The following is a 26809-nucleotide window of genomic DNA, read 5'->3' on the forward strand; positions in this document are numbered from 1 at the left end:
GTATGTGCGTGTGTATGTTTGTTACTCTTTCATGTAAAATCTTAAGTACCTGTAAATAAATAAATAAAAGACATATATTAGGACAAATCAAACAGATTGAGCTGGCCCCAAAGTAAGTTCGAGTCTTGTGTTATGGGATACTGACTCAACGATACTATATTTTATAACAAATACATAATATAGATAAAAATCCAAGACCCGGGCCAATCAGAAAAATATAATTTTCCATCATGACCCGACCGGGGATCGAACCCGGGACCTCTCGGTTCAAAGGCAAGCACTTTATTACTGGAGAGGTTTTTATCCAGTATTTCTCACGGGAGCGAAGCCCCGGGGCGCAGCTTGTAGTAATATTATATAGTGTTACAAAATTCTATAAAGGTGAGGATGTATGTATGTTTGTGGGTTTGTTAATCTTTCACGCAAAATCTACTGGACAGATTGTTATGAAATTTGGTTCACGGGTAGAATATAACCTGATATTTCCTACCTAAAACTTAATTATTTTAAAGTCGGAAAGTGAAACAAATTCTAAAAACATACTTTCGCATCCTTAGATATTATAAAAGTACTTGGCCGCGTCTGTGTTCGCGATAAACTCAAAAACCACTGCACGGATTTTTGTGCGGGTTTCACCAATATCTATAACGTGATTCCTGAGAATTTAGGCATATCATTTATTATCTTTGTACCCGAGCGAAGACTGGACGGGCCGCTAGTTATAATACAAAAGTCTAACGTCCGTGAAAAAATTCAACATTGGTTGAGTAGGTAGAGCGTGATGAGGTAACAAACAAACTTACTTTCGCATTTATACCTAACTAGCTGCGCCCCGGGGCTTCGCTTCTGTGGGAATTTGGGTATAAAAAGTGCCCTATGTGTTATTCCAGGATATATTTTACCCGTGTACCAAATTTCATAACAGTCGTCTAGTAGATTTCGCGGGAAGAGGTAACAAACTTACTTTCGCATTTATAATGTTACTTACTACATTACCAATTTTTCTTATAGATCCAAAGCTTTCGTCCGAAGTGATTTTTAAGGTTCATATTCTCATTGCTAAAACATGTTTTTGACAAAAATATATTTTTTGTCACAAGCTTTTATTGTCGTCAGAGAAATCTTGTGGCGTTTAACGCCTGACAAAAAAACCACATCCGTGCTGTAAATGGTTGAGGAATTCCCTCGTTTGGAGCCGATCCGGGCTGCACCATCATGTCATTGCTTATCATAATAATGTATTGTGGGAAATTTCAACTCTGCAGATCAACTGGAAGTGGGAGAAATCTAACTTGCAAGATTTGATTACAGGATTACAGACAACAGAAGGCCTAATCAACTTTTACAGAACGATTCCAATGCAACTCAGTTCAATTTAGGCACCTAAAATGAATCGCATTCATAGAAAAAAAATAAGTCGATGGTACGAATTTGCGATGCAGTTCAGTTTAGGTCGTAAAGTGGGTCGCGTTAAGAGATTATGGTAAGCCCCCAGGATAGGTGAACCTAAATAAAAGCTTGTAAATAATAATCAAGGACACAGTCCCTTGTACATATAAGTAGTGTGTTTTATATAATGGAACTAGTAATATTGGTCAACTATATGATATCCCATACCTAGCTATGTAAAGTTCAAAAATTATGTGTAGGTAACAAATTAAAAAAATCTTTTTTTTTCCTCTCTTTTTTGATTAATTGTTTTGTGCACAGATATAAAAACATGTTTGTGTAAAAAAGTTGTATAATGTGTATTGATCTTTGTTATCCTTTAATTGTTATATACAGTATGGTTAGGATTACGTTGGATAGACATAATGTGAAATTAAGAATTGTTAGATGTCATGTATCTGTGACTGTACCTTTTCAAATAAATAAAATAAATACGACCCGATTTCACATCGGCAAAGATATAAAAATCAGATGCCATGTCGTTGTTCTAATTTATTCTAAATTCAAATCGTACAAATCACATCGCAAACTCCAGCCATTCCGAAATCAAATAGCAAAATGCATTCTCTATTTAATTTTATCTTAAAGAACATCGATAAGGTAGCGTAGAGGGCACCACTATGTTCGCATTTAGTACGGGCCCGCTCCCGGGCAGAGGCGGACGTCAGAAAGGCCGCGTATTGATTTTTAAACGCCCCAATATCACATAGCAAAAAAAAAAAATAACGCGCGTCGAATTCAATCATGGCTTTATTGTTATTATTTTTCATATTATGAATAAATGGACACGCATATTACAGTGCAAATTGCTAATTTTGTGTCAATCTATTTCGCGGACGTATTCCAAAAGCACCCACTAGAGTGAGACAGCTTGAAAAAAGATAGATTTACGAGTGTTCGTGTCTGTGTTTTAATTAGATTATTGTTAAAATCTTAATCGTAATTTACAATGTGAAGTGTACATTCGAAAATATTTTCTGGCTTTATTCTTCTAAACAAGTAAGTATTTTTTTAATAAGACTAAATACCTATATACATTTATTTTAATGTTGGAGCTTATTTTCAATAATACAATTTTAATAGCTTCATTAAAAATGTATGCTAGGTATGTAATATTTAATAATCTGCCATCAAGTTACAAATTATGGTTATATGTACAAATAAAAATAAAAAAACTAAAAATTAATTAACTCCAATAATTAAATTAATTAGCTAATTAATAAAACTAATTAAAACTAAATTTAATTAACTAATGAATACTAAATTTACATAAATATAAATACCAAAAATAATTAATAACAAATACCAAATTAATTAACTAATTAAAAGTTAAAAAATATTCACGAATTAAGTAAATATATTTAAAATCTTTATAAATATGTCTTACATATTATACACATTATACACGTATAATTTACAAAAATACTTCTGAGGAAAAAAACCTTGATAGGTAGGTACGTAATTTGTTTAGAGAACTTAATTAATTCGTTTTTCTGTATTGTGAATTAACGTATAAAATATTATTAACAACCAGTTTAATTTTTTTTAAATTATATGACAAAGCATGATTGTTAAAAATATATTTATTGCATTACATTTATAAACATAATTCATTATATTTAATTTTCAATCCTCTTGAAGTTTTGCATAAATATTGTTTACATACGTTTCATCTCGGAAAAATAGCGGTTCACGTGTGAAACTTACGCGGGCGAAGTCGGGGCAAAAGCTAGTTAGGAGATTAGGACAAAGATTTTTTTTTTACAAACCTATCATTTTGCCACAGCCTTTCGTCGTCAGTGAGATCTTGCCCCCAATAAACCTCAACTGTTTACAATACGGACAGGATTTTTTATGAAGTACTTAAGTAGATGACTGATTGACATGAGGATTGCTTTGATGAAAACCACGTATAGAGTTCTGATGGTGATGGTTACCATCAGGTCGTGGTCGTTATCAAAGTTGGGGATTCCTTCCGAGGGCGCCTATCTAGGAAGGAATAAAGGATTATTAGCTACAAACGGCCCGTCCCTGTGTCGCAAATTCAAATCATTTATTCAGAAATTAGACCTTCACAGGCACTTTTTCTCGTCAATAATTATATTTATAGTTATTTCTCACAAGCTACAAACTACTGGCATTTCGGAACGACCCCACTGCTGAGAAGAAATGCCGAAAGAAACTCATTTGAACAGTGTTGGTCCCTATCATGCCAGATCGGCTTAACATTATAATCGCTCGGGTGAAACAATAATCAATCAATATTATAAATGCGAATGTAAGTTTGTTACCTCTTCACGCATTATCTACTGGACTGGTTATTATGAAATTTGTTACACGGGCAGAAAATAACCTGGAATAACACATAGGGTACTTTTCTTATCCCGAAACTCCCACGAGAGCGAAGCCCCGGGGCGCAGCTAGTACATTATCCATCTAAACCTTCATCAGGAATCGCACCATAAAAGCCCGCATTAAAATCCGTTGCGTAGTTTTAAAGATCTAAGCATACATCGGACAGACAGCGGAAAGCGACTTTGTTTTATACTATATATATTTATAGTGATAGTGAGAGATGTTGCACTCTTTCATCCTTGCGTATGTCCGGTTGATTTGAGGCTGTGGCGACGCGAAGCCCAGGGTTCAGCGCAATAAAAAAATATTTGAAGACTCAGGGCCGCAGTATAGCAAGCAAGAAATTTTTTTTCGGTTGTAATTTCACGACCGTCCGCCTGTCTCACATCAATCCACCTTGGGATGCTAAAACGACACAAAGCAACATAAAGTTGGCCATGAAAGAACAATCAGGTGAACCAGTTTTCATATAGGGTTGTCACTTTTTTTACAAGGTTTACGTATTTATCAGTTGTGAACAAGACACTTTAAATATAGATCCTAATATTATAAATGCGAAAGTTATAGAAAGTCTTGTTGCCTCTTCACGCTCTATTCACTTAACCGATTTTCTTGAAATTTTGAATACATGTAGTTTGAAGTATGGAGAAGGACATAAAGTACTTACCTTTCATCCTAGGAAATTAATGAGGGCGAAGCCGCGGGCATAAGCTACTTACATTATAAAAATGAGTACAAATCAAATCTCTTACAGTAGACCCGTAAGAGTAGATGTACTTAGAGGCAGATTTGTATTTAGTTTCACTTGTCTCGATGTCTGTCCATAATCAAATCTTGCAAGTCAAATTTGACCTACTTCCGCTTGTCCTACAGAGTTGAAATTTTCCTCGCCAATTCTATTTCCAGAACATTGCATGACTATGTTAAATGAGCTGATGGTCCACCCAGGATTCGCTCCGGACGAAGTCATCGATGTGGGTCTTGGGTCTATGTAAATCCTAACTAATATTAAAATGCGAAAGTAAGTTTGATTGTTACCTCTTCATGCTTCTACTCAACTAAACTTTTTGGAATAACGAATACATATAGTTCAAGTGTGGAGAAGGACCTACCTTTAATCCCGGAAAAAACTGTTCCCGTAGGAAAAATGCGCAGGCGAAGCCGCGTTCAAATGCTAGTACATAATAAATAAAATATAAATAAACATATTAGGACAAATCACACAGATTGAGCTAGCTCCAAAGTAAGTTCGAGACTTGTGTTATGGGATACTAACTCAACGATACTATATTTTATAACAAATACATATATAGATCCACAATATCATTCCAAGACCCGGGCCAATCAGAAAAATATCATTTTCCATCATGACCCGACCGGGGATCGAAGCCGGGACCCCTCGGTTCAGAGGCAAGCACTTTACCACTGCGCCACCGAGCTCGTCGAATAATAAATGTAACCTGTTAAATGTTATAAAAGTCTCAGATTTATCTGTATGTGAAGGTATTCGCTAGTAGATACATATGTAATACGACACGTGCAATAATATTTTTTTCGTGTGTATTTCATATTGTTTCTTATTTCGCTTTTGGTAGTTGTTTTCTCACATATCTTGAACTTATCTTTGGGAAAACTATTTACCTCTGTTAACTTATTTATAAAAATAGTACTTTTGCTTACTAAAATATTAAAATAATCGAGCTGGCAACCCTACTTTAAAGTCTGTCCGTGCGATTTATTGATCGTCAATGAAAAGGAAGTTGTCACAGGTAACAAGGAACTGTGTTGTGCCTTCCACTTGGATCCACCGTTTCGATGCTCTGTGAAGGTCATTTACTTTAATTAATGAATGATGTAATTATTAACACTTATTTATTCACATAAACCTAACCTCTTGAATCACTTTATCTATTAAAAATACAAAATCAAAATTCGTTGCATAGTTTTAAAGATCTTAGCTTTATCTTATAGGGACAGACAGCGGGAAACGACTTTGTTTTATACTATTTACAAATCCTAACTAATATTACCACGTATAAATGCGAAAGTAAGTTTGTTACCTGTTCACGCTCTACTCAACCAAACTTCTTTAAATTTTGCATACATGTAGTTTGAAGTATGTAGAAGGAGACACCTTTCATCCCGTAAAAAATAACTCTTCCCGTGAGAAATTCCGGCGGCCGAATTCTTACTTTTTTTTTTTAATACTTATTTTTCATTATTTTTTTAATTAGTAATATTTTTTTCATTACTTTTAGATTAATGTACAGATACAGATTATGATAATTTATCTAGATGACGTTTGTGTTCGAATGAAGTATACAGCAATGAAAAGTCTCTTCTGGACTGCCCGTCTAGCTCAGTGAAGACTCGTGCACGCTGGGAGATCTGATGCAGTGCACACGGACTGATTGTCTTGCTCAACTACTACTCAAAACTATTACATAACGAGCTTTTGCCCGCGGCTTCGACCGCGTTAATTTCCCACGTTCTCCATACTTCAGACATGTATGCAAAATTTCAAGAAGATTGGCTGATAGAGCTTGAAAAGGTAACAAACTTACTTTCGCATTTATAATATTAGTTAGAATTACAAATAATTACTTGAGTCGACACGAAGTAGATGCTCAATCATTCCCCAAAACTCTAGACGGCAATAAAAGTATTTTGTTAAAAAAACGGGTTACACTCCGGGAGTGCCGGCAGATGTGGAAACTTGAATATTAACGTTGTGCATTTTTGACGTCTTACGAAGTTTTGATCAGGTCACGTTTGTCCTGACGCGAGTTTGTCATTTTTTACCCATCACAATAAGCGCATAAAGCCGCTAAACAAGTTTTCACTTCAAAAAATCTTACATGTTTCAATGTAATTTCGATGTATCATGAGAAACGCAAAGGAATTCTGCCACGCAGCCATTTCGGTTTGCGTGCTTTGGTGCACTAAACGAACAAATGTATTTACGTTATTATATACCATCCTACTTTACTAATTTATTAAACACTAGCGGCCCGTCCCGGCTTCACTCAGATGAAACATAATACACTTTTTACACACCGAAACCTCCTATATTGGTAACCTGTATTGGTGAAAACCGTTCAGTAGTTTTGTTTATCGTTTTACCTGGCGCCTGAAGCTTTGCGGGAAGCTAGTCCTTCCTACGAATGCAAAAGTTTGATAGATAGATAGATCATTTATTCCTTAGAACATGGTGATACAGAGTTGTTAAAAGGGTATGGTACATCATATTCTGCCTATTAGACGTAGGAATGTGTGTGAGGGTGTGTATATGTGTGTTACTCTTTCACGCAAAATCTATTGGACGGATTGCTGTAAAATTTAGGTACACGGTTATAATATAACTTGGAATAACACATAGGGTACTTTTTATTCCGAAATTCCTACAGGATTGAAGCTCCGAAGCGCAACTCTAGGTGCTCATATAGGTTAGGTACCTATCTTAATCTAATAGATTTTTCTTTTTTTTTCAGATTCCGCATCCTGCCTTTCAGACCATCCATCCAAAAAGCATTTAAGTGTTCACTAAACTCTCTAAATTGGAAATTAAGAAAAAAAAACATTTTTTTTACAAATCAATTTTAATCTGTGTCAATTGTTGTCGTGAAAAATACACTGAGATTTTCAAGTTGTGAATTATGTTATTTTGAATTCGGAATTGTAAAACAACATGGCGACCCCGCCAGAGAGCCCTGTGGAGGAGCACGCGTATGAGTTGGAGCCGAGCAGGACGCCTAAGCCGATACCGGTCGCCTTAGAAGAATTATGTAGACAAACGAAATTTTCCAAACAAGAAATTCGTGTCATGTACAGAGGTTTCAAAACGGTAAGTTAATGTTAACCTATATTGTCCATATCCATCCGTATTATAATATGCACATTACACTCTGTTTTTTACAAGTTTTTATTCAGTTTCACCTGTTCCGTTGTCTGTATTCAAATCTTTCAAGTTAGTTTTCTCCCACTTCCAGTTGACCTGCAGAGTTGAAATTTCCCACGTTGCTTCAGTTTCCATAACAATGCATTATTATGATAAGCATGTGCTGACGATGCAGCCCGGATCGGCTCCAAACGATTACAGCACTCCTCAACCGTTTACAGCGCAGACATGGGTTTTTGTCAGACGTTGAATGCCTTATGGATGGTAGATGGTGAACATCCATCCTGAATAAGAAAAGACCAAAATAAAGTATGAAAAATGTCTAGCTGAGCTGTTCGCCTTTTCGCCAAATCTTTTATTAGGTACTTGATTGTTAAATTTTAAGTCGATATGTTAGTTGCAAGTTTATGTATTTTTTTTTTGTCGATTATAAATATTCATTATCGAATGACATATTTTTATTCTTTCTGTTTGTGTAAATAAAATGGCGTTGATAGATTGGCTATTAAGTAGTAGTACATCACGCCATCTCCACGACATATCCAAAAAGAAAACAAACAAATCGATAAAAATAAAACTAATTAATTCATTATACCTAAAGTTTTAACATGTGTCGTGCAAATGTAAATACCTAATCGTGTTTACGAGTGTCCGTGTTTACGGAGTTCCGTTTTTCTGCCATTGAAAACGATTCAAGGATTTTATTTTTAGTCTCGATCCAAAAATAATGCGAAGGTGTTTTAATGCTTGAACCTTTTTGCTTCGTCGTTGATACGTGCAATCGCTGTTTAACTAAGACAAATGATTTGTAATGTTTAAAAAAGTGACATTTTACTTTTGGAAATAAAAGATTTATTTAATTTTATAACGTGTGCAAAACAGGTTACAGCCATTACACAAAACAAAACATTATTATTAAGAAGAACTGGGTTGTAGCCCAAAATATACACACACAGAATGTTTATAATTTAGAAACGTAGACAAGGAAAATACAGTATAAAATACAGTATTAGCTAGGAAGTAACAGAATTTAAAACAAACAGCGAGAATGTAGATACTTAATACATAGACTTACACTAAAAATCCAAAATGCATTGTATTGTAACACACAAATTCTAAATAAATCAAAATCAAATCATTTATTCAGAAATTAGGCCTTCACAGGCACTTTTTCACGTCATAAACTACTAGCATTTCGGAACGACCACTGCTGAGAAGAAATGCCGAAAGAAACTCATTCAAACAGTGTTGGTCCCTATTATGCCAGAAGGGCTTACCATTTTTTAAATATAAATGTAAATGTAAATGTAAGTACACAATAAAGTACATAGTCAAAAGGTATACTGAAACATATTATGATTGTGATCAAGTGCTGATGAAAGGAAAATATATATACTTATATATATATATATATATATATATGTATAATTAACCAAACAAAAAAAACTTTTAATAAAAGATCGAGCTGACCAGTTCCCCCGGCAGCACCCGTTCACGAGTTGACGCGTGAGTCAGCCATCGTGAAGCTCAACCACAATAGAGGGAACCTCCCGACCCGACCCAGAGTGGCAAACAAAAAATTGACACTTTAATTAATTATTTTTTTTTTAGTTTAGCTTTGTTAGCATACGTAAATTCTATTAAATTTGACGATATGTAGGAGAGCTAAAGAAGAAATTAATAAGAATTAAAACTAGATCTAATTTAAAAAACTAATTAAAAAGAAACTATATAAAAATAAAAAAGGGGTAACAATTGTATACATATATTAACAAAAATGCCAGTTTAGACTCAGTTTAATTTACTGTTGTGGATGTAGGAGAGGTCCAATTCTCTCAAAATTCAAAAATTAGGCTGAAACTCACACATCAATTTTTTTTTTCATCATTTCGTCCAAAGTCATTTAAAAAATTCAAACAAGGAAGTGTTTCTTGAGATAAACAATTTTTAACATCCCATATAACACTTTTTGAACTATTTTATTATATTAATCAATGTTACATTTGTATGACGTCAATACATGGTACTTACTGGTACTATCATAAGAATTATCTTGCGGATATTTTCAACATTTATTTGGGTCTTTAATGCGAATAGTGTTTTCACAAAATGTATAGCCCGTAAAAAGTTACTTATGCCACTCTCCAACTATCTCCACACGAAAGATCACCTCAATCCAATGCTCAGCTTGACGTGATAGAAGGACAAACACACAGACTTTCACATGGATGTCTTTTTACAGTTATTCACAAAGAGATACATAATTATAGTTGTTGTAAATTAGGTTTTTTTATTTATTTAAATTGTATGTTTTTTTTAATTTATTTTAATTTTTGTTCAGTACAAAAGTGGCTCTATTTGATCATGATTATATAATAATTATGTACAATTATGTATTTAATGAAAATTACAATTAACGTATAACAAAATTTACTACACATATTTGTTATTTAAACTAATTAAAAAGACTAACAAATACTTATTAAAAAATAAGTCAAAAAAATTAAAACGTAACCAAAAAAAACTACATTAAACTCCGCTAGAACGAACTCGTGGACAAACGCAACAATGAATACGACATACATTAAAACTACCGAATACACGTCAGTAAGTTTGTTTGTATTGGCATACAGCCGCACGTCCGAACCGAGTACTAAATCGAATAACAGGTAAATTAGGACTCGGATCGAATACACAACACTATTACAGTCGGAATCAAAATAGATTCGCGTCTCGAAATAATGCCTTGATCACACGTGGCGAGGCCCTATATATATATATATATATATATATATATATAAGACGAGACAACTAATTAAGTTAATACATTATTTGACTTAAAAAATAATTTGACTTTCAATTTTAATTTTAATTAAATTAATAAACATCGAAACATTCCTTTCATTCTGCCGTATAATTTACAGTCGTATTAAATAAGACGGATAAAACGAAGAACAAAATATAACAAGTTTTTTATAAAAATGAAATTTTTGTCACAAGCTTTTCTTGTCGTCAGAGTAATATTGTGGCATTTATCGCCTAACAAAAAACCCATGTCCGTGCTGTAAACCGTTGAGGAGTTACCTAGTTTGGAGCCGATCCGGGTTGCACCATCAGGTAATGCTTATCATAGTAATGCATTGTCATAGAAACTGAAGTGACGTGGGAAATTTCAACTCTGGGGCTTTGCTTTCTTGGGAATTCTGGGATAAAAAGTACCCTATGTGTTATTCCAGGTTATATTCTACCCGTGTACCAAATTTCATAACAATCTGTCTGTAATATTTTGCGGGAATGAGTAACAAAGATACTCACACACACACACACACACACACACACATACATACTCACAAACTTTCGCATTTTATAATATCAGTAGGATTATTCGAGTTTAAACGAGATGCGGTTGCTACAAAATCGAGTTTCATTCGATAATCAGTAGTAAGTGTCCCGAATTTTGATAAGCACCTATGGGTCGACTGGTCGATTCGTTTTACATGTTCGTTCGTATGACACGCTATTTCGCGTGAACGACCCATGGACGACCTTAAATTTTACCTATTTGGTTTAATGGTTTAATGTTTTGTTTTAATTCCATATGGATAACGACCTGGCCTTTATTCATCAACTAGAAGTTGCCCGGGGCTTCGCTCCCGTGGCAATTTTGAAATAAAATATAGCCTATAGCAATCTTGGATAATGTACCATTGTAATGGTGAAAGAATTTTTGTAATCGGTTCGGCAGTTTTGGAAATTACCAGCCACAAACATACAAAACTCACAAACGCTTAACTCTTTATAATATTAGTGTGAATTCTGACGTCAACCTAGCGCGAAACATTAATAAATTGTACAAAAAGATTTATTTATTGACAGCATATTATTGAGTTTTTGCCACAAAAAAAAAAAAAACAATAGCAATAAAAAGTTTTCAATCATATTTTCTACTAGCTTTTGGCCGCGTGACTTCACCCGCGTGAATTTCTCACGGGGTCAGATGTTTTTCCTAGATGAAAGTTAGGCCCTATGTCCTTCGCCGTACTTCAAACTACATCTATATGTAAAATTCCAAAAAGATTGGTTGAGCACATAAAAAAGTACCTTATGTGTTATTTTAGGGGGTCTACCATCAACTATTATAAAACGATTCCAATGCATCTCAGTTCAATTTAGGCACCTAAAATGAATCGCGCATTCATACAAAAAATTAAGTCGACGGTACGAATTTGCGATGCAGTTCAGTTTAGGTCGTAAAGTGGGTCGCGTTAAGGGACGATGGTAAGCCCCCTGCGCTGCATTTGAATGGTCCCGTAAAATGTGATATAGGCCATGATAACAACATATTTTTACTAATATTTTTTCAGGAATGTCCCGAGGGCGTGGTGCAGGAAGAATCATTCAAGGACATATATGCGAAATTCTTCCCACATGGAAGTAAGTCATATCCATGATTAGTTGTTTAACCGCGGTTTCGTCCTCTTAATTGCCCTCTGGAACCGTTTTTTTCTCCATGTTAAAATGGGTTTGTGATAGTTAATAAAAAATATCCATAGCGCATTTAAAATACACACAGCGCCATCTACAATAGAATACAGGTTTTTCGCAAATCACTCGAGAACAATAGTTTTTTCAGAATTAAAGGTAAGTACCCTATGTCATTCTCTATACGCTTAATTATATACAGAGTTACTGGTATCTAACGCATAACCTTCCAAAAGCGCATAAGGTATGTACGTAAGTACATAGAGACTGAAGTCTTTTATTAACAAAAACATTTTAAAGTTCTTTTTTAACGTTGACTCCGGCCTTCGCGGCCACGAACGTACGGAGAACATGCAGATATGACAGAGATAATTATTTGTTTCATATGTTATCTCTCTAATATGAGCTGAGCAGGGGGATTACCATCACCTCTTAACGCGATCCACTTAAATTTGCGATGCAGATCAGTTCAGGAACAATAAGAGATGATTGTAAGCCCCCAGAATACAGCAGGCCTACAATCAACTTTTACGGAACGATTCCAATGCAACTCAGTTCAAATTTAGGCACCTAAAATGAATCGCGTTCATACAAAAAATTAAGTCGATGGTACGAATTTGCGATGCAGTTCAGTTTAGGTCGTAAAGCGGATCGCGTTAAATTTAATAATAGATAATAATAATATGTATTTATTTTTCTCCACAAAAATACAAAATGAACATTAAATTAACAGTTGTAACACAGATATATTGTGGTGGTGCCCGTGCTAGGTTCCGAAGATCCTGTGTTACGGGTCGCCATGTCTCTCTCGTTCTTATTTAATCTAATGTTAAGAGGTGATGGTAGCCCCCCTGATACCTAATTTTGTGACAGTTGTTCAGGCCGAAACGCTACGGTTCTGAGTTTGTTGAAATGCCAAAAATAACGGTTTCGCATAGGCAGTGAAAGAGTAGCTTTTATAAAAACGTTAAAATTAAAACGACCAGAATACAGTTCGCTTTACTAACGCAGCTGTAACAAAGACGAACCGCATCCGATCCGTTTTGGTGAACAAATACCAGAATTTGGCTGCAGATTACATTATTGTGTGGTGAAATCGAAGATTTGCTTGGGAATTTCGCGGCCCAAAGCCCAGAGTATTATTAAAATAATATAATTTATCTTTTCCAGACTCTGCACTGTACGCACACTACGTGTTCAAAGCTTTTGATGTGAATTGCAGCGGGGCTATAAGCTTTAGAGTAAGTTTTATTATTAAATATTTATTTTTATTTATATATTTATATATAAATTCATTTAATTAAAACCATGGATCAACAAAAAAATACCCCATCAAAGTTACTATAAATTTTTCAAAAATTTTTTGCGGGCAGGGGATGGGAAGGGTTACATGTGCGCACTATCGCGTGCACACCTTGGATTTTGTCCAAGACCACACGCAAAAAACAAATCTATGACACATGTCATAGTTAGAAAAAAAAAAAACAATTCATTGATAAATCTTGACAGGGATCTAAAAGACTTGGCTGTATGGGCTAGTACCCTTTGCCTCCTCAATAAAACGAGGGAATAAACCAAAAAAAAAAACTTGACAGAGATGTCATTAATATAGCATTTTCTATATACAACCTCGACTTCTTCAGAGTCGGTATTCCTCATTGCTGAGGTCCGTGGTCATTATTTGGATTGAAACACACACGACAACTTTCTTGGCACCATTAAACGACCTCGACAGTCTTCATAAAAATCATTTCTGTTTAACGTATTTTGGATTTATTGTCCAATAGTACTATGTATGTGAAATGTGTGTTTGTTGTACAGAATATAAATAATATGATAAGAATTCAATCAATTGTGAAATGAACCTTTTTTGGAAATTATATGTCCCTGATTGCTTTTTACGACAGTTTTTACTAAAGAACGCGGCGTGGCAGCTGCTCCAAGTTCATGTAGCTTTATTACCCGTGCAAGCTAAACACGTGTTTCGCTTTTGTTTTAGCGGAGGGATAAGTCTAGTTATGCCCCTCCACCTGCAGTGCTTACTGATTCAACAAGTATACAGAGCTACTGGTATCAAACGCAAAACCTCCTAAAGACTACTTGGGTACATCAAAACAAGCAACCTTTATTCTACGACTTTTCGTGATTCGTAGTTTTTTTTTTTTCATATAAAAATTTGCGATTGTACACATGTTAACTGTATGTAACAGCCAAGCAACACGAGACAGTACAGTAGCGTTATGTAGCGGAATCGATTTTTTTTTTTTTTTTAGGATTTATTTTCTGTATTTATTACGTTTAGACAAAAGTCGCAGAACAAAAGTGTATGTACTTTATGCGCCTTTGGAAGGTTAGGTGTTAGATACCAGTAACCCTGTATACATATGTCACACAATAATTATAAAAATAATTTCCAAAAAATAACAAAAGTTTAGCTGCGAAAGCGGAACAGACAGACTTTCGCATTTGTAATATAAGTATGTTGTTTATCGGTTCAACTTTAAAATTTAGCCGTCATATACAGCAATAGAAAAACAAAGACTTTCACAACGATAATAAAAACTTCGACAATATCAATGAACACTTGTTTCAATGGACAATTTAGATGATCCGAACACTTTCTGTGATCAAAACAAACCTATTAAATATGATATAGTGCGCTTCGGGGACCTTATTTTTACACAACTACAAAAACAAGTTTATTTGTTGGACAAATAAAACCCGCTACATTCAATATTAACTTCGCTACAACGGCTGAACCGATTTTGATCGAACATATCTAAGAACCACCGCATAGAAATTAGCTATCAAATAAAAAAAAAACCGCATCCACCCATTGATGAGCTATGGTGGCACGCACACATATGTACAGACAGACACACTTAGCGGTCAAACTTATAACACCCCTCTTTTTACGTCGGGGGTTAAAACATAAGTCCATAGCGTGGTTTCAAAGAAAGTTTATAAACAGAGAGATGCTAAAGCCAACTATATGTCATACTATATAGTTGATAGTGATAAAAAAACAGTTACTGTCTATCTAAGCTTGGAAGCGGTGGTGGTGTAATGGTTAAGACGCCCGCCTGTGGATCGAAAGGTCCCAGGTTCGAATCCTACTCGTGCCACATGAGTTTGTATACCAATCTGACTCATATATAGTAGTTTTCATAGACCACCACTTGCTTCCGGTGAAGGGAAACATCGTGAGGAAACCTGCACACTGGTTGATTATCAACTTGTGTGTGAAATGAAGAAGGCAACGGCAAACCTATCCATTAATAATGCCAAGAAAGTTGTGTGTGTTTCATTCCAAGTAATGACCACGACCCTCAGCCGTGAATACGACTATGAAGAAGAATCTAACGTATGCTTAGATCTTTAAACCTACGCAACGAATTTTGATGCGGGTTTTTTAAATAGATAAAGCTATTAAATAGGAAGGTTTGGGCGTATATTTATAATAGTTACTGAAAATGCAGGCTATTATGAAAATTTCAAAAACCACTCAATCGATGCTGATGCGCCACGAACTTGAAAATTCTATTGACAGATCCTACATACCTTTAAAATTTCATCAAAATCGCACCAACGGTTCGAAAGTTATCGCGTCACAAACATACATACATACAAAAAATGTATTTTTGCCCCCAAGTAGAATTGTACAGCTCGCTCGCTTCACTCGCACGGTCAGTTATGTCTTTGGAACATCAAAACAATTAAAGTAGCAACGGTGATAAACTATTCTAGATACGAGTTTCAATTTCAAGGCCAAATCGATTGTAATATATCGATTTTACTGCACCACTAGCAATTTATTCAAAATAAATGTTATATGGAAAATACATCATTGTGATTGGTGGTAATCCAAACTCAGGACTTCTGGCAACACTGAGAGCACACCAAAATCTACTACCAACACATTAAAACATTATTAGATGCACAACGTTGTCCAAATGGTGTAACTACCTGTACAATGTTATGTGCAAACGTGTTCTTGTTTACTATAAGATGATAATTTGACGACCTCGGTGGCGCAGTGGTAAAGTGAACCGAGAGGTCCCGTGTTCGATCCCCGGTCGGGTCATGATGGAAAATGATCTTTTTCTGAATGGCCCGGGTCTTGAATGTTTATCTATAATAGTATCGTTGAGTCAGTATCCCGTAACACAAGTCTCGAATTTACTTTAGGGCTAGCTCAATCTGTGTGATTTGTCCTAATATATTTATTTTATTTATTTATAATTAAAATCGCAGCTGCAAGGAATGATTATTTTTTGCATTTCATACAAAATATATAACGTACATCAACCTACTGTAATCGGTCCTAAGCATAATGTGATCTAGGTAATTTGCTTTGAGCATAGTGCGAATAAAAATGATATTTCGCCTAAATTTAGGCGAAATGCGACTTAGTCCGACTATGAATAAGGTAGATCCGTCTATAACGATGGTATGCAAGGTCTACCACGAAACATACAAGCACGTTACTGACGTAAATGCTGTTTCTTGTAAAAAAAAAGAACGTGTGGACCGCAATGACGTGTTTTTTGTTTCACGTTAGCTATGGAGCATATATATAGGTTATAACTATGGAGCCTAGCCTAGCCTATACCTATGGAGGTAGACAGAGACTAGGGATTACCACTTAGTTAATACGATCCTGACAAATCAAAAACTTTAAACCCAAGCCTTTTAAAATCTATTCAAAACCTCATTCATAAAAATGTTAAGGGATAGGTACCTATTTTACACTAGTTTAACCCTGATATCCATATAAAAGTTAAAACATACATTAAGCCATAGATTATTATTCTATTATGCGCCCCGGGGCTTCGCTCCCGTGGGAATTTCGGGATAGAAAGTACCCTTTGTGTTATTCCAGGTTATTTTCTACCCGTGTACCAAATTTCATAACAATCGGTACATTAGATAATGCGTGAAGAGGTAACAAACAAACAAACTTACTTTTGCATTTATAATATTAGTTTGGATGGGATAGTAATCTATGCTTTAAACTAAAATATGTTTTGTCTCTTTCTGTCAAAATATTATACAGCGCGATAGTGATGACACATATTCTAGATTCAGAATAAAATGTCTAAAGTATTTTTAAGCCCGACGCAAAAAGAGGGATGTTATAAGTTTAACGTGTCTGTGTATCTGTCCCAAACGGATGAACCGATTTTAATTTAGTTTTTTTTTTGTGTCATAGATAATATTATCCAGAGTGTTCTTAGCCATGTTTCATGAAAATCTGTTCGGCTGTTTAAAAGTTGTATCGAAATGAATATTAAAAGTCGGGGATTTTTAATTTGTCTGACAAATAAAACTTGTTTAACTTTTTTATGAATAACAGGGAATGTATGTTTTGTCCTTAGGTTTTGTCACTATCACAGACAATATAATATTACAATATTTGACATTGACAGAACGCGACAAAACACATTAGCATGCTTCAACTAGCATTGAGATCTATAACTGTAAAGAGCTATTGAAGTGGAAACCATTCAAATAACTAACCAGTTTCCATGAAACTGAATGGCAAAGTTGAAACTAGTTAGCTGAAACTGCAACGAAGTTCGAAACTTTCGACTCGCGCTGAATACTTTTAATTGGCTGTAAAAATTGCACCGTAATTTCTGATCGCCATTTTGAGGTTATAATTGCATAATTCCCTCTTAGTATTGCTACAAAAATACATTTCGTTTCTATTTTCATTTGTCAAATATTCGTTTCAAAACATTCATTGGAACAAGAAATTAAACGCGGTCGAGTAACATTAAACATAGACAAATTAAAGAAAGCTATTATAGTAATTTGTAATTTATAATTTAATGCTAATTTAATTTCAATTTAATTTTTAATAATTATGTTACATTGTCTGTTGCACGTGTTAGAAACAATAAATAAAGATTGTATTAATACATAAATAAATAAATAATATATTAATTGTATGTTTAATTCGGACTGATCGCATTGTGTAAATATATTTTAAAGTAGTTGTTATGACCGGTGAGACATTTGCCGCTATTTTTGTGAGCGATCAGTCCTCTATGGTTAGAGAGAATAAACGCTGTTGAAATGTAAGTACGTTTTATTATTTAATTTATCTCTATTATAATGAACAATTGTTTATCATCACGCTTATTCATTACATAACACTCGTTATTAGAAAATTCAAGTAAACGTGTATATTTCACTTCTGAAACGCGGGAATAATTGACAATTTCAAATATGCCCAATTAACATCTAAATTTATTTGCCATGTTCCCGGCTATCCTACACACGTCAGAAATTGCCAAATGTGTGAAACACTACTGATTTTTTCCACCATTGTATGTAAGTAAATAAAAAATATTCATTCAAAAGACATTTTTATATTTTACTAAAATATAAAAATATTAACATAGCTACTGTATGAGTTGGTATTGTAGGTACCAATGTGGTTTTTGGGGTACCGTGCCCAAGGTATAACAGATAATATACCTACCTACATAGTATTTCTATTGCCAACAACGACAAATACTAAGAATCACGTCACTCAATTGTGCCCACTGCCATACGAGCCCCGTGTATTTTAGAGTCTGTTCGATTATAATTTGTAACAGTTGGTAAATTAGTGGTAAGCTCGATTGGTTTCTGTAATAGTTACATTTTATTGTTTTTCTATATAAAATTATAATACAATATGTAGGATAGCCGGGAACATGGCAAATAAATTTAGAGGTTCATTGGGCATATTTGAAATTGTCAACTATTCCCGCGTTACAGACGTGAAATATACATAGATTTACTTGAATTTTCTAATAACGAGTGTTATGCAATGAATAAGCGTGATGATAAACAATTATTCATTATAATAGAGATAAATTAAATAATAAAACGCACTTACATTTCAACAGCGTTTATTCTCCTTTCTTTTCCTAACCATAGAGGACTGATTGTTCACAAAAATAGCGGCAAATGTCTCACCGGTCATAACAACTACTTCAAAATATATTTACACAATGCGATCAGTCCGAATTAATCATACAATTAATATACTATTTATTTATTTATTTATTAATACAATATTTATTTATTGTTTCTAACAAACAGAAATGTGGCGTTCCATCCAAGAAAAAGGGTACCTCTGAACAGATTCTAGTTTACGAGATAGGTATCTGAGATTTTGTGAAAAATGGCGGAAAATTGGCAATTTGTGATTTTAATGAAACACGCAAAGGGCTACGTTTTCATACATTCATACGTCTCATCTTCACGTCTTGTATGTTTAGTGACTAGAACTCTGGCTGTTACAGTTTAAACTTTCAATGTCTGTTTTTTTTTTTAATTTCATGGCTGCATCGTTCGCCAAAACGATGATTTTGCCAACGTCAAGGTTGAAATTGACACGGAATGTAATAATGCTATTATAAACACAGATCAGTGTGTAACCTAAAATATAAAAGTATATAAATATATTATACATACATACATACGGATAAAGTAAATAAAAATTATAAGTGGATATTATTATTATGTATAAATTTTGCCAATATAATTATAAATGGGGAGAAAACTAATGTCTGTTTCCCGACAATTTGATTATTGTCAGTGTGAACTGTGATTTTTTTTTTCCAACAAACGTGAGTAAAGTTAATGATTTTTTTTTTATTCAATATGATCAACCAACTATAATATCACCCAAGTGGTTACTAAACGCTTGGAACGCCACAAATAAATAAATAAATATATTAGGACAAATCACACAGATTGAGCTAGCCCCAAAGTAAGTTCGAGACTTGTGTTATGGGATACTAACTCAACGATACTATATTTTATAACAAATACATGTATAGATAAACATCCAAGACCCGGGCGAATCAGAAAAAGATCATTTTCCATCATGACCCGACCGGGGTTCGAACCCGGGACCTCTCGGTTCAGAGGCGAGCACTTTACCACTGCGCCACCGAGGTCGCCATACCCGATGTAAATTATCTTCTTATCCCCAGGAGCTGTTAGTAACACTATCTACGCTACTAAGAGGTTCTGTGTACGAGCGATTACGCTGGGCCTTCCGCCTTTACGATGTGGACGGAGACGGAGCGATCACGCGATCTGAGCTGGCCGAGGTCGTTGTGGCTGTCCACGAGCTACTCGGGCGGAGGGCCTCGCCAGGGTCGCCTGCTGCACGTCTTGATGACGCTAAGGCTAACGAACAGGTATACTCGTATAGCGAATGGTGAAGTTTAAGTAGGACCAATTTAGGTCACGTTTGACACCTGTCAGCCTATAGCTAGAACTGTCAAACTTGTTTATTATAGTGAGTTAATTTCTTTTCTTTAAATGCTATTTTAATGGTACAAAGGTTTTCTAGTTCTGATTTTTTAACAATAAATATTGTGTGAATTTGTTAATTTTGTGGAAGAGTCACAAATGTGACAATTCTTCAAATTCAAATCATTTATTCTGAAATTAGACCCTCACAGGCACTTTTACTCGTCAATTTTTATATTAAATAGTTACTTCTCACAAGCTACAAACTACTAGCATTACTAGCAAACACGCTATAGTCCATCCACTCCCAAAAGTTAGCAATCCAAAAGAATTAAAGGACCTCCGGGCGATAAGTATATTACCTTTCTTATCTAAAATTTTAGAAAAAGTAGTTACTCTGCAGCTTGTTCAATACTTAGATGCAAATAATATACTTCCTTCTAAGCAGTCTGGATTTCGCCCTGGCAGAAGCACGGCTACAGCTCTCCTGGACGTGGTTGACGATATATTGGCAGGTAGAGATGTTGGTGAAGGTGCGATCCTCGTGCTGCTGGATTACAGTCGTGCTTTTGACACCATTAATACAACCATACTTATGGCTAAGCTCGTGTATTATGGGTTTGATGGTTTAACGCTAAAATGGTTCTCCAGTTACCTGACAAATCGCTACCAAAGAGTGGAAATTACTTCTATTGATGGGACTAAATTAATTTCAAAAAATGAATGTTTGAATAAAGGTGTCCCCCAAGGATCAATATTAGGACCCTTATTATTTATTCTTTATACAGCGGACTTGCCGAAGATCATAAAAAATTGTAAATACCACCTCTACGCAGATGACCTGCAAATCTACAAAACTTTCAATGCAGAGAATACAGACATTGCGGTAAATCAGATTAATAGTGATCTCTCACAAGTAGTGAAATGGTCTGATGCCAATGGATTAGTAGTGAATCCGAAAAAGTCCATGTATATAATAATGGGCACTAACGCACAATCCTCTAATATCAAGAGTCATACACCCGTTATCAAACTGAAAGAAATTGAAATTAAAGAAGTTGCAGAAGCCAGAAACCTTGGTGTTGTAATGGACAGTAGACTGCTATTTGAAAGGCACGTCACCGAGATTGTAAAAAATTGTTACTACCGCCTGAAAGTTCTCTATCAGATACGGGATTATCTGAATGCGGAAACGCGGATTTATTTATGTGAAGCGTTAATTTTGTCTAAATTAAATTACGCAGACGTTGTAACAGGAGAGTGTTTACTTGCTCGTACCAAAAAACTCATACAACGGGTTCAAAATTCTTGTGCAAGGTATTGCTTTGCCATCCCCCATAGAGCTCACGTAACACCTTTTTTGAACAATAATGATCTGCTTAAGATGGAGTCCCGGCGAACACTGCATTTTGCAGCCCTGCTCTTTGGTGTAATTAAGAAAGAAAGCCCACCCTATTTATTCCAAAAACTAAAGTTCACTGAACGTGGTCGATACCCTGATCGCCTTATATATCCCAGACATAAAACCGCAGCTTTTAGGGGTAGTTTCCGATATGCTGCGACCAAGTGTTGGAACAACATCCCACCACCTATTAGAAAGAGCATGACATTAAAAACGTTTAAAAATAAACTAAAAAGACATATTCTTAATATTCAAAAGACATAAATCGCAGCTCCATAAGTAATTACTAAAAATTTTTTGTTATATTTATTTATTATATAATAGTATATTTTATTTTATTGAAGTAGGTACATCACATTACAAATTGCTTCACCCAGCACAGTGTAGTATAGCGCCAAAATAACCTTTTATTTCTAGTTTCTGTGTTTTGTATCGTCAGTGTTTTTGTAGTTTTAAGGCATCCGCGGAAGACCAGCGTTGTAGCTCACGCTGCGACATATGCTGAGCGGAGACCTTTTTGGTGTTTTTTTTTTTTAAATATTTCATTGTCATGTACATTATGATATGTTGGTGTTCTATTGTACATTTAAATTGCACCGAATAAACATTTTTCTTTCTTTCTTTCTTTCTTTCATTTCGGAACGACTACCGCCGAGAAGAAATGCCTAAAGTACATAATGTACGTACATAACGTCTACGTCAAAAGGTATATCAAAACAGGTTATGATTGTGATCCGAGTGCTGATTAAAATATATATATATCTCGATGTGAAACACAATTAACTTACACAAAAATATATAAGAAACGAGATGACCAGTTCCCTTTCCTTCCTTCCGTTCCTTTTCTCACGTGACTGTATGTCACAACCATATTTTACTTTATTGATACTCCACCGTTGTAGCTGAGGTTTAGGTTGTCCACGAGATGCACGGCAGGTGCTGGAATATGTTGATAGGCTATGTCTTAGGGTGGGTAGTGCAAAAGGCTAGGTTACGTGCTCCATCCTCGCATATATAACGTTATGATAGGTATTTATCATTTTCTAAATTTTCTGCGTTTGGCGAAAATTAGATTTATTATTTAAATTAATGAAGTTATTTTTTTTTCTCCAGGTGGACAGAGTGTTTAACAAGCTGGACCTGAACCAGGACGGCGTGATCACGATCGAGGAGTTTCTGGAGTCATGCTTGAAGGATGACGTCATCACTCGCTCGCTGCAGATGTTTGACACGGCGCTATGACGTCAGACCGACGCCGAGGCGCGCGAATATCACAGGTAACATTATAATTTCTTATGTGCCTGTTCAACCACTTTCTGAAAAAATAAATATCAATTTGTAATCTGACAGATAACCTGTTAAGTAAATTTGTCAGTGAAATTGGCCAGTTAGCCGTATCCAACATTCGTGAAACACAATTTACGTTATCTGTTCGATATGTTATGTATAGGCTATCAAAAGAATTATCAGTGGGAAATTATAACAATGCTGTCTATAAATAGTAGAAAACGGATTTTTCTGCTATTGCAATACCAAATATAAATTTATGATTGATTGATAAATATCCAACGTTGCCAACCAAAAGACAGTTTGCCAGAAAAGTCGATTGTATTTTTTTAATCTATATAAAAAAAATACAATCGACTTTTCTGGCAAACTTTCTTAAACTATAGAGTTTGATATCTAAAATCATCTACAATATTGATAGTGCTATTGATAATTTATGAATAAAATAAACATTTAAATTTTTCAGGGCCGCATTGAAGCGCGCGAGCCCGCCTTACCGTATTGTCCGCCATTGCCAGTGCGCGCGCACCGGATCCGGTTCCGGTTTCCTATCCAACATGGCGGCCGCTTGGCGCGTCCGGGCGCAAGAGTACATCCGTTACTTCGCCGTCTTCGAGAACTTTTACGCGGGAATCGTCCGCCCGAAGATAAAGAGCGTTCTGTTTTTCCATTTTTGAATTTTAAATGTTTGAAATTAGAACTCCTATTCCGGTCTGGCGGTTGGCATTTTTAGAGTGAGATTGTTTATTGACGAAGTGTGTTTAGATCTATTTCTAATTGCATAAAAATACGTTACTTACGTATTCAAAATGATTAGATTTAATTATATTTAACATGCTTTTGGAAATTTGAGCTTATAATGCGTTTAAAAAGAGTATATAAGTCGGATTTTTATTGAATATATTTATTTCATTGCAATACCAAATGCTGGTTTCTGCGGAGGCGGCAACAGGGTGCCCTCGACAGAGATTTGTGGAAAAAATAAGGGGAAGCCGTTGCCCAGCAATGGCACACACCCGCACGCTAAAAAGAACAAATTATCGTGAATGGTTGATAATTCCTAGTGTTGCCAACCCAGTGAACTTTTGTCATTTATTTGCTACACGTTTATTCCGCGTAGTAAGTCTTATTAACAAATTTGTCTATCGTATTGGTGGTTTATAATAATAATATGTTCAACTAGTCGATACTCGTGTTACGTCCTCTCTAGAATTTACTTAAATATCTATTTTTACCCCGAATTCCGCGATTGTGGTATTCGCAAGCAAGAACTGTATGACAAGAATTCTTTGGCACGTGATAGAAAAGCGAACTATTTGTTAGCTGTAAAAAATATTATTTAGATGGTATGTGGCGCCACCACTGAAATGTCAATGGATCCTTGTGAGACGGGTAAAACTAAACGTTAACTAAAGTGACAAGCACAGATGAACAAGCACAGGCCCAACTTATATGGGCCACTAAGGGCGTCGCTACTGTTGAAAAAAATTGTCATGAAAATGACTTAAATTCAATTTTAGCCGCAGAATCAAGTGTTGTTGTCATTCTGTACGAATTACTTGCATGGTCATGGTAGCTGTGACGGAATGTCAAAAAATTCTTAGTAAGTACTTATTGTTATTTAAGTAATAGGTTAGATTTGGAAGTTTGTTCGGTTTGAAAAAGGAAGAAATGCCATTAATGTAGTTTAAGCGAAATTAAATTTTTCAAAATTTGAAAGATTTGTGGTTTGTGCAATTTTGATGGGAATAATCAATGACAGAGAAAACTAAAGACAAGCCAGCGTAGCCAAATGAGACGGAAGATTACCATGTAACTTCCTGGCTTTCCAGAGACAAGACAAGAGACACGATATATCTCTTGTAGCGCTCTGTCTCGTTTCTTCTCTTTTATTTCCAATACGCATTTCTCTCCTGTATGAGCGAAATTAAAGATACTCGTATAACGTCTATAGTTTTCTCTGTCTACGTGTTAAATGACGGATAAAAGTAATGTAGTGTGCTTAGACTACTCGAAATAAAATGCCAATGAGAAGAATGGAAGTAGAATAATTTATTTTACAATATTTACATATATTTATAGTACAACATTGATACTGCACACGTAATTCGCATCACGGCACAACTCGCGCGGTGGTGGGGAGCGCGCTGAACGGAGCGCGCGTCGCGTCGCGTTGTTTCTATTCCAACTGTTTGTGGGCTCCACATTATCCCCCTTCAAGCGAAGCGTACACAAGGTTTGATTACTCTTCCATGTCTTGATATCTTCGGCATAGTTGTTGTTTCCTGTTTTCCCGGCTTGACAATACGTGGTTGCGGCGCACTCGGCGTGTGAGCAGATAGTGAGCGCTGAGATGTACTCGTTGCTGGTGCGGGTTTCGAGGAGTGGGGATGGCTCGGTTGCGCGTTTGCCGCTACGTCGTCATCTTGCTTGATTATGTGTGCCGGTTTGAGTCGATCTATGGATATATTGGATGCTCGAAGTGGCAATTCAATCTTGAAATATTTGTTGTTTCGCTCTATCACTCTGTATGGACCGTCATATGGCGCTATCAAGGGGCTTCTCACAGTGTCATTGCGGACGAATACATGACTGCATGTTGATAATTCCTTATATACGAAGAGGTTCTTACTCGATGCGATTATTCTCTGTACAGGTGATAGAGTTGACATTGTTTCTGTGAACTGGCGGATGAATTGGGCGTCTTCAATCTTTGACTTTGTAGGTACAAAGAAATCGAACGGGACTCGTAGCGTAGAACCATACGTCATTAGTGCAGGACTAGTGTTGTCGTCACGTAGTGCAGTGCGTATGCCAAGCAAAACTGTAGGTAAATCTTCTATCCACCTTGTACTGGCCTCTCTTGCCATCAATGCCGCCTTCAATGTGCGATGGAATCTTTCCACTTTTCCGTTGGCTTGAGGATGATAGGCTGTAGTTCTTATGCGCCTTATGCCACATTTCTTCATTAGTGCATTGAACAATGATGACTCGAATTGCCGTCCTTGGTCCGTGGTGATTCGTAAAGGACATCCAAATCTCGATATCCATCCTTCATAGACTGCTTGAGCAACAATCTCGGCGGTGATTTCTTTGACCGGTATCGCTTCCATCCAGTTCGTGTTGCGATCGATGATTGTGACGAGGTAGCGGTATCCCTGCGAGATCGGTAGAGGTCCAACGATGTCTGTATGTACATGTTCAAATCTTCTTGCCGGTGAAAACTCGCCTAAGGGACTGACGACATGTCTATGAATCTTCGCACGCTGACAACCAATGCAGGATTTGGCCCATGTTCCGACGTCCTTGTTTATAGACGGCCAAAAATATTTTGAAGTCATTATTCTTCTCGTCGTGCGTATTCCTGGATGGCTTAATTCGTGTTGCGCTTTGAAAGCGGCATAACGAAAAGCTTGTGGTAGATACAGTCGATTTTTCCCTGTCGATGTCTCGTACGTGATAGGTTGAGTGACGCCTGCCAAAATTGTGTCGGCAAAAGTTAATTTCGGATGATTTTTCAAATCTTGTAGGGTGATATCTCTTTTCTGTTCTTGTGATAATTTTTCGTAATCTATGCATGTGAGTAGATCTATTTCTTCTATGCGTGACATGGCATCGGCTGCTAGATTTTTTTCTCCTTGTATGAACTTGATTCTTGAACAAAACTGGCTGAT

At 35.7% G+C, this 26809-nt stretch overlaps 1 protein-coding gene across 1 annotated transcript; it reads left to right on the forward strand.

The window, feature by feature from the left end:
* The first annotated feature begins 2090 nt into the window (after positions 1 to 2090).
* Positions 2091 to 25121, forward strand: LOC128682396 (uncharacterized protein). Its single transcript, XM_053767048.2, has 7 exons — positions 2091 to 2448; positions 7296 to 7648; positions 12067 to 12136; positions 13355 to 13425; positions 20182 to 20391; positions 22962 to 23125; positions 23602 to 25121. The coding sequence occupies exons 2-6, from the start codon at positions 7493 to 7495 to the stop codon at positions 23088 to 23090; spliced, it is 636 nt and encodes a 211-aa protein (XP_053623023.1). The 5' UTR covers positions 2091 to 2448; positions 7296 to 7492; the 3' UTR covers positions 23091 to 23125; positions 23602 to 25121.
* The last annotated feature ends 1688 nt before the right edge of the window (positions 25122 to 26809 follow it).

This window comes from Plodia interpunctella, chromosome 30 (assembly GCF_027563975.2).
Source record: "Plodia interpunctella isolate USDA-ARS_2022_Savannah chromosome 30, ilPloInte3.2, whole genome shotgun sequence".
NCBI lineage: Eukaryota > Metazoa > Arthropoda > Insecta > Lepidoptera > Pyralidae > Plodia > Plodia interpunctella.

Excerpts from the sequence above, each read along its gene's own strand:
- LOC128682396 (XM_053767048.2), top strand. The coding sequence starts at position 7,493 with ATGGCGACCCCGCCAGAGAGCCCTGTGGAGGAGCACGCGTATGAGTTG. Across the intron at positions 13,426-20,181 it reads GCGGGGCTATAAGCTTTAGA|GAGCTGTTAGTAACACTATC; the intron begins GTAAGTTTTATT and ends TCTTATCCCCAG. Across the intron at positions 20,392-22,961 it reads ACGCTAAGGCTAACGAACAG|GTGGACAGAGTGTTTAACAA; the intron begins GTATACTCGTAT and ends TTTTTTCTCCAG.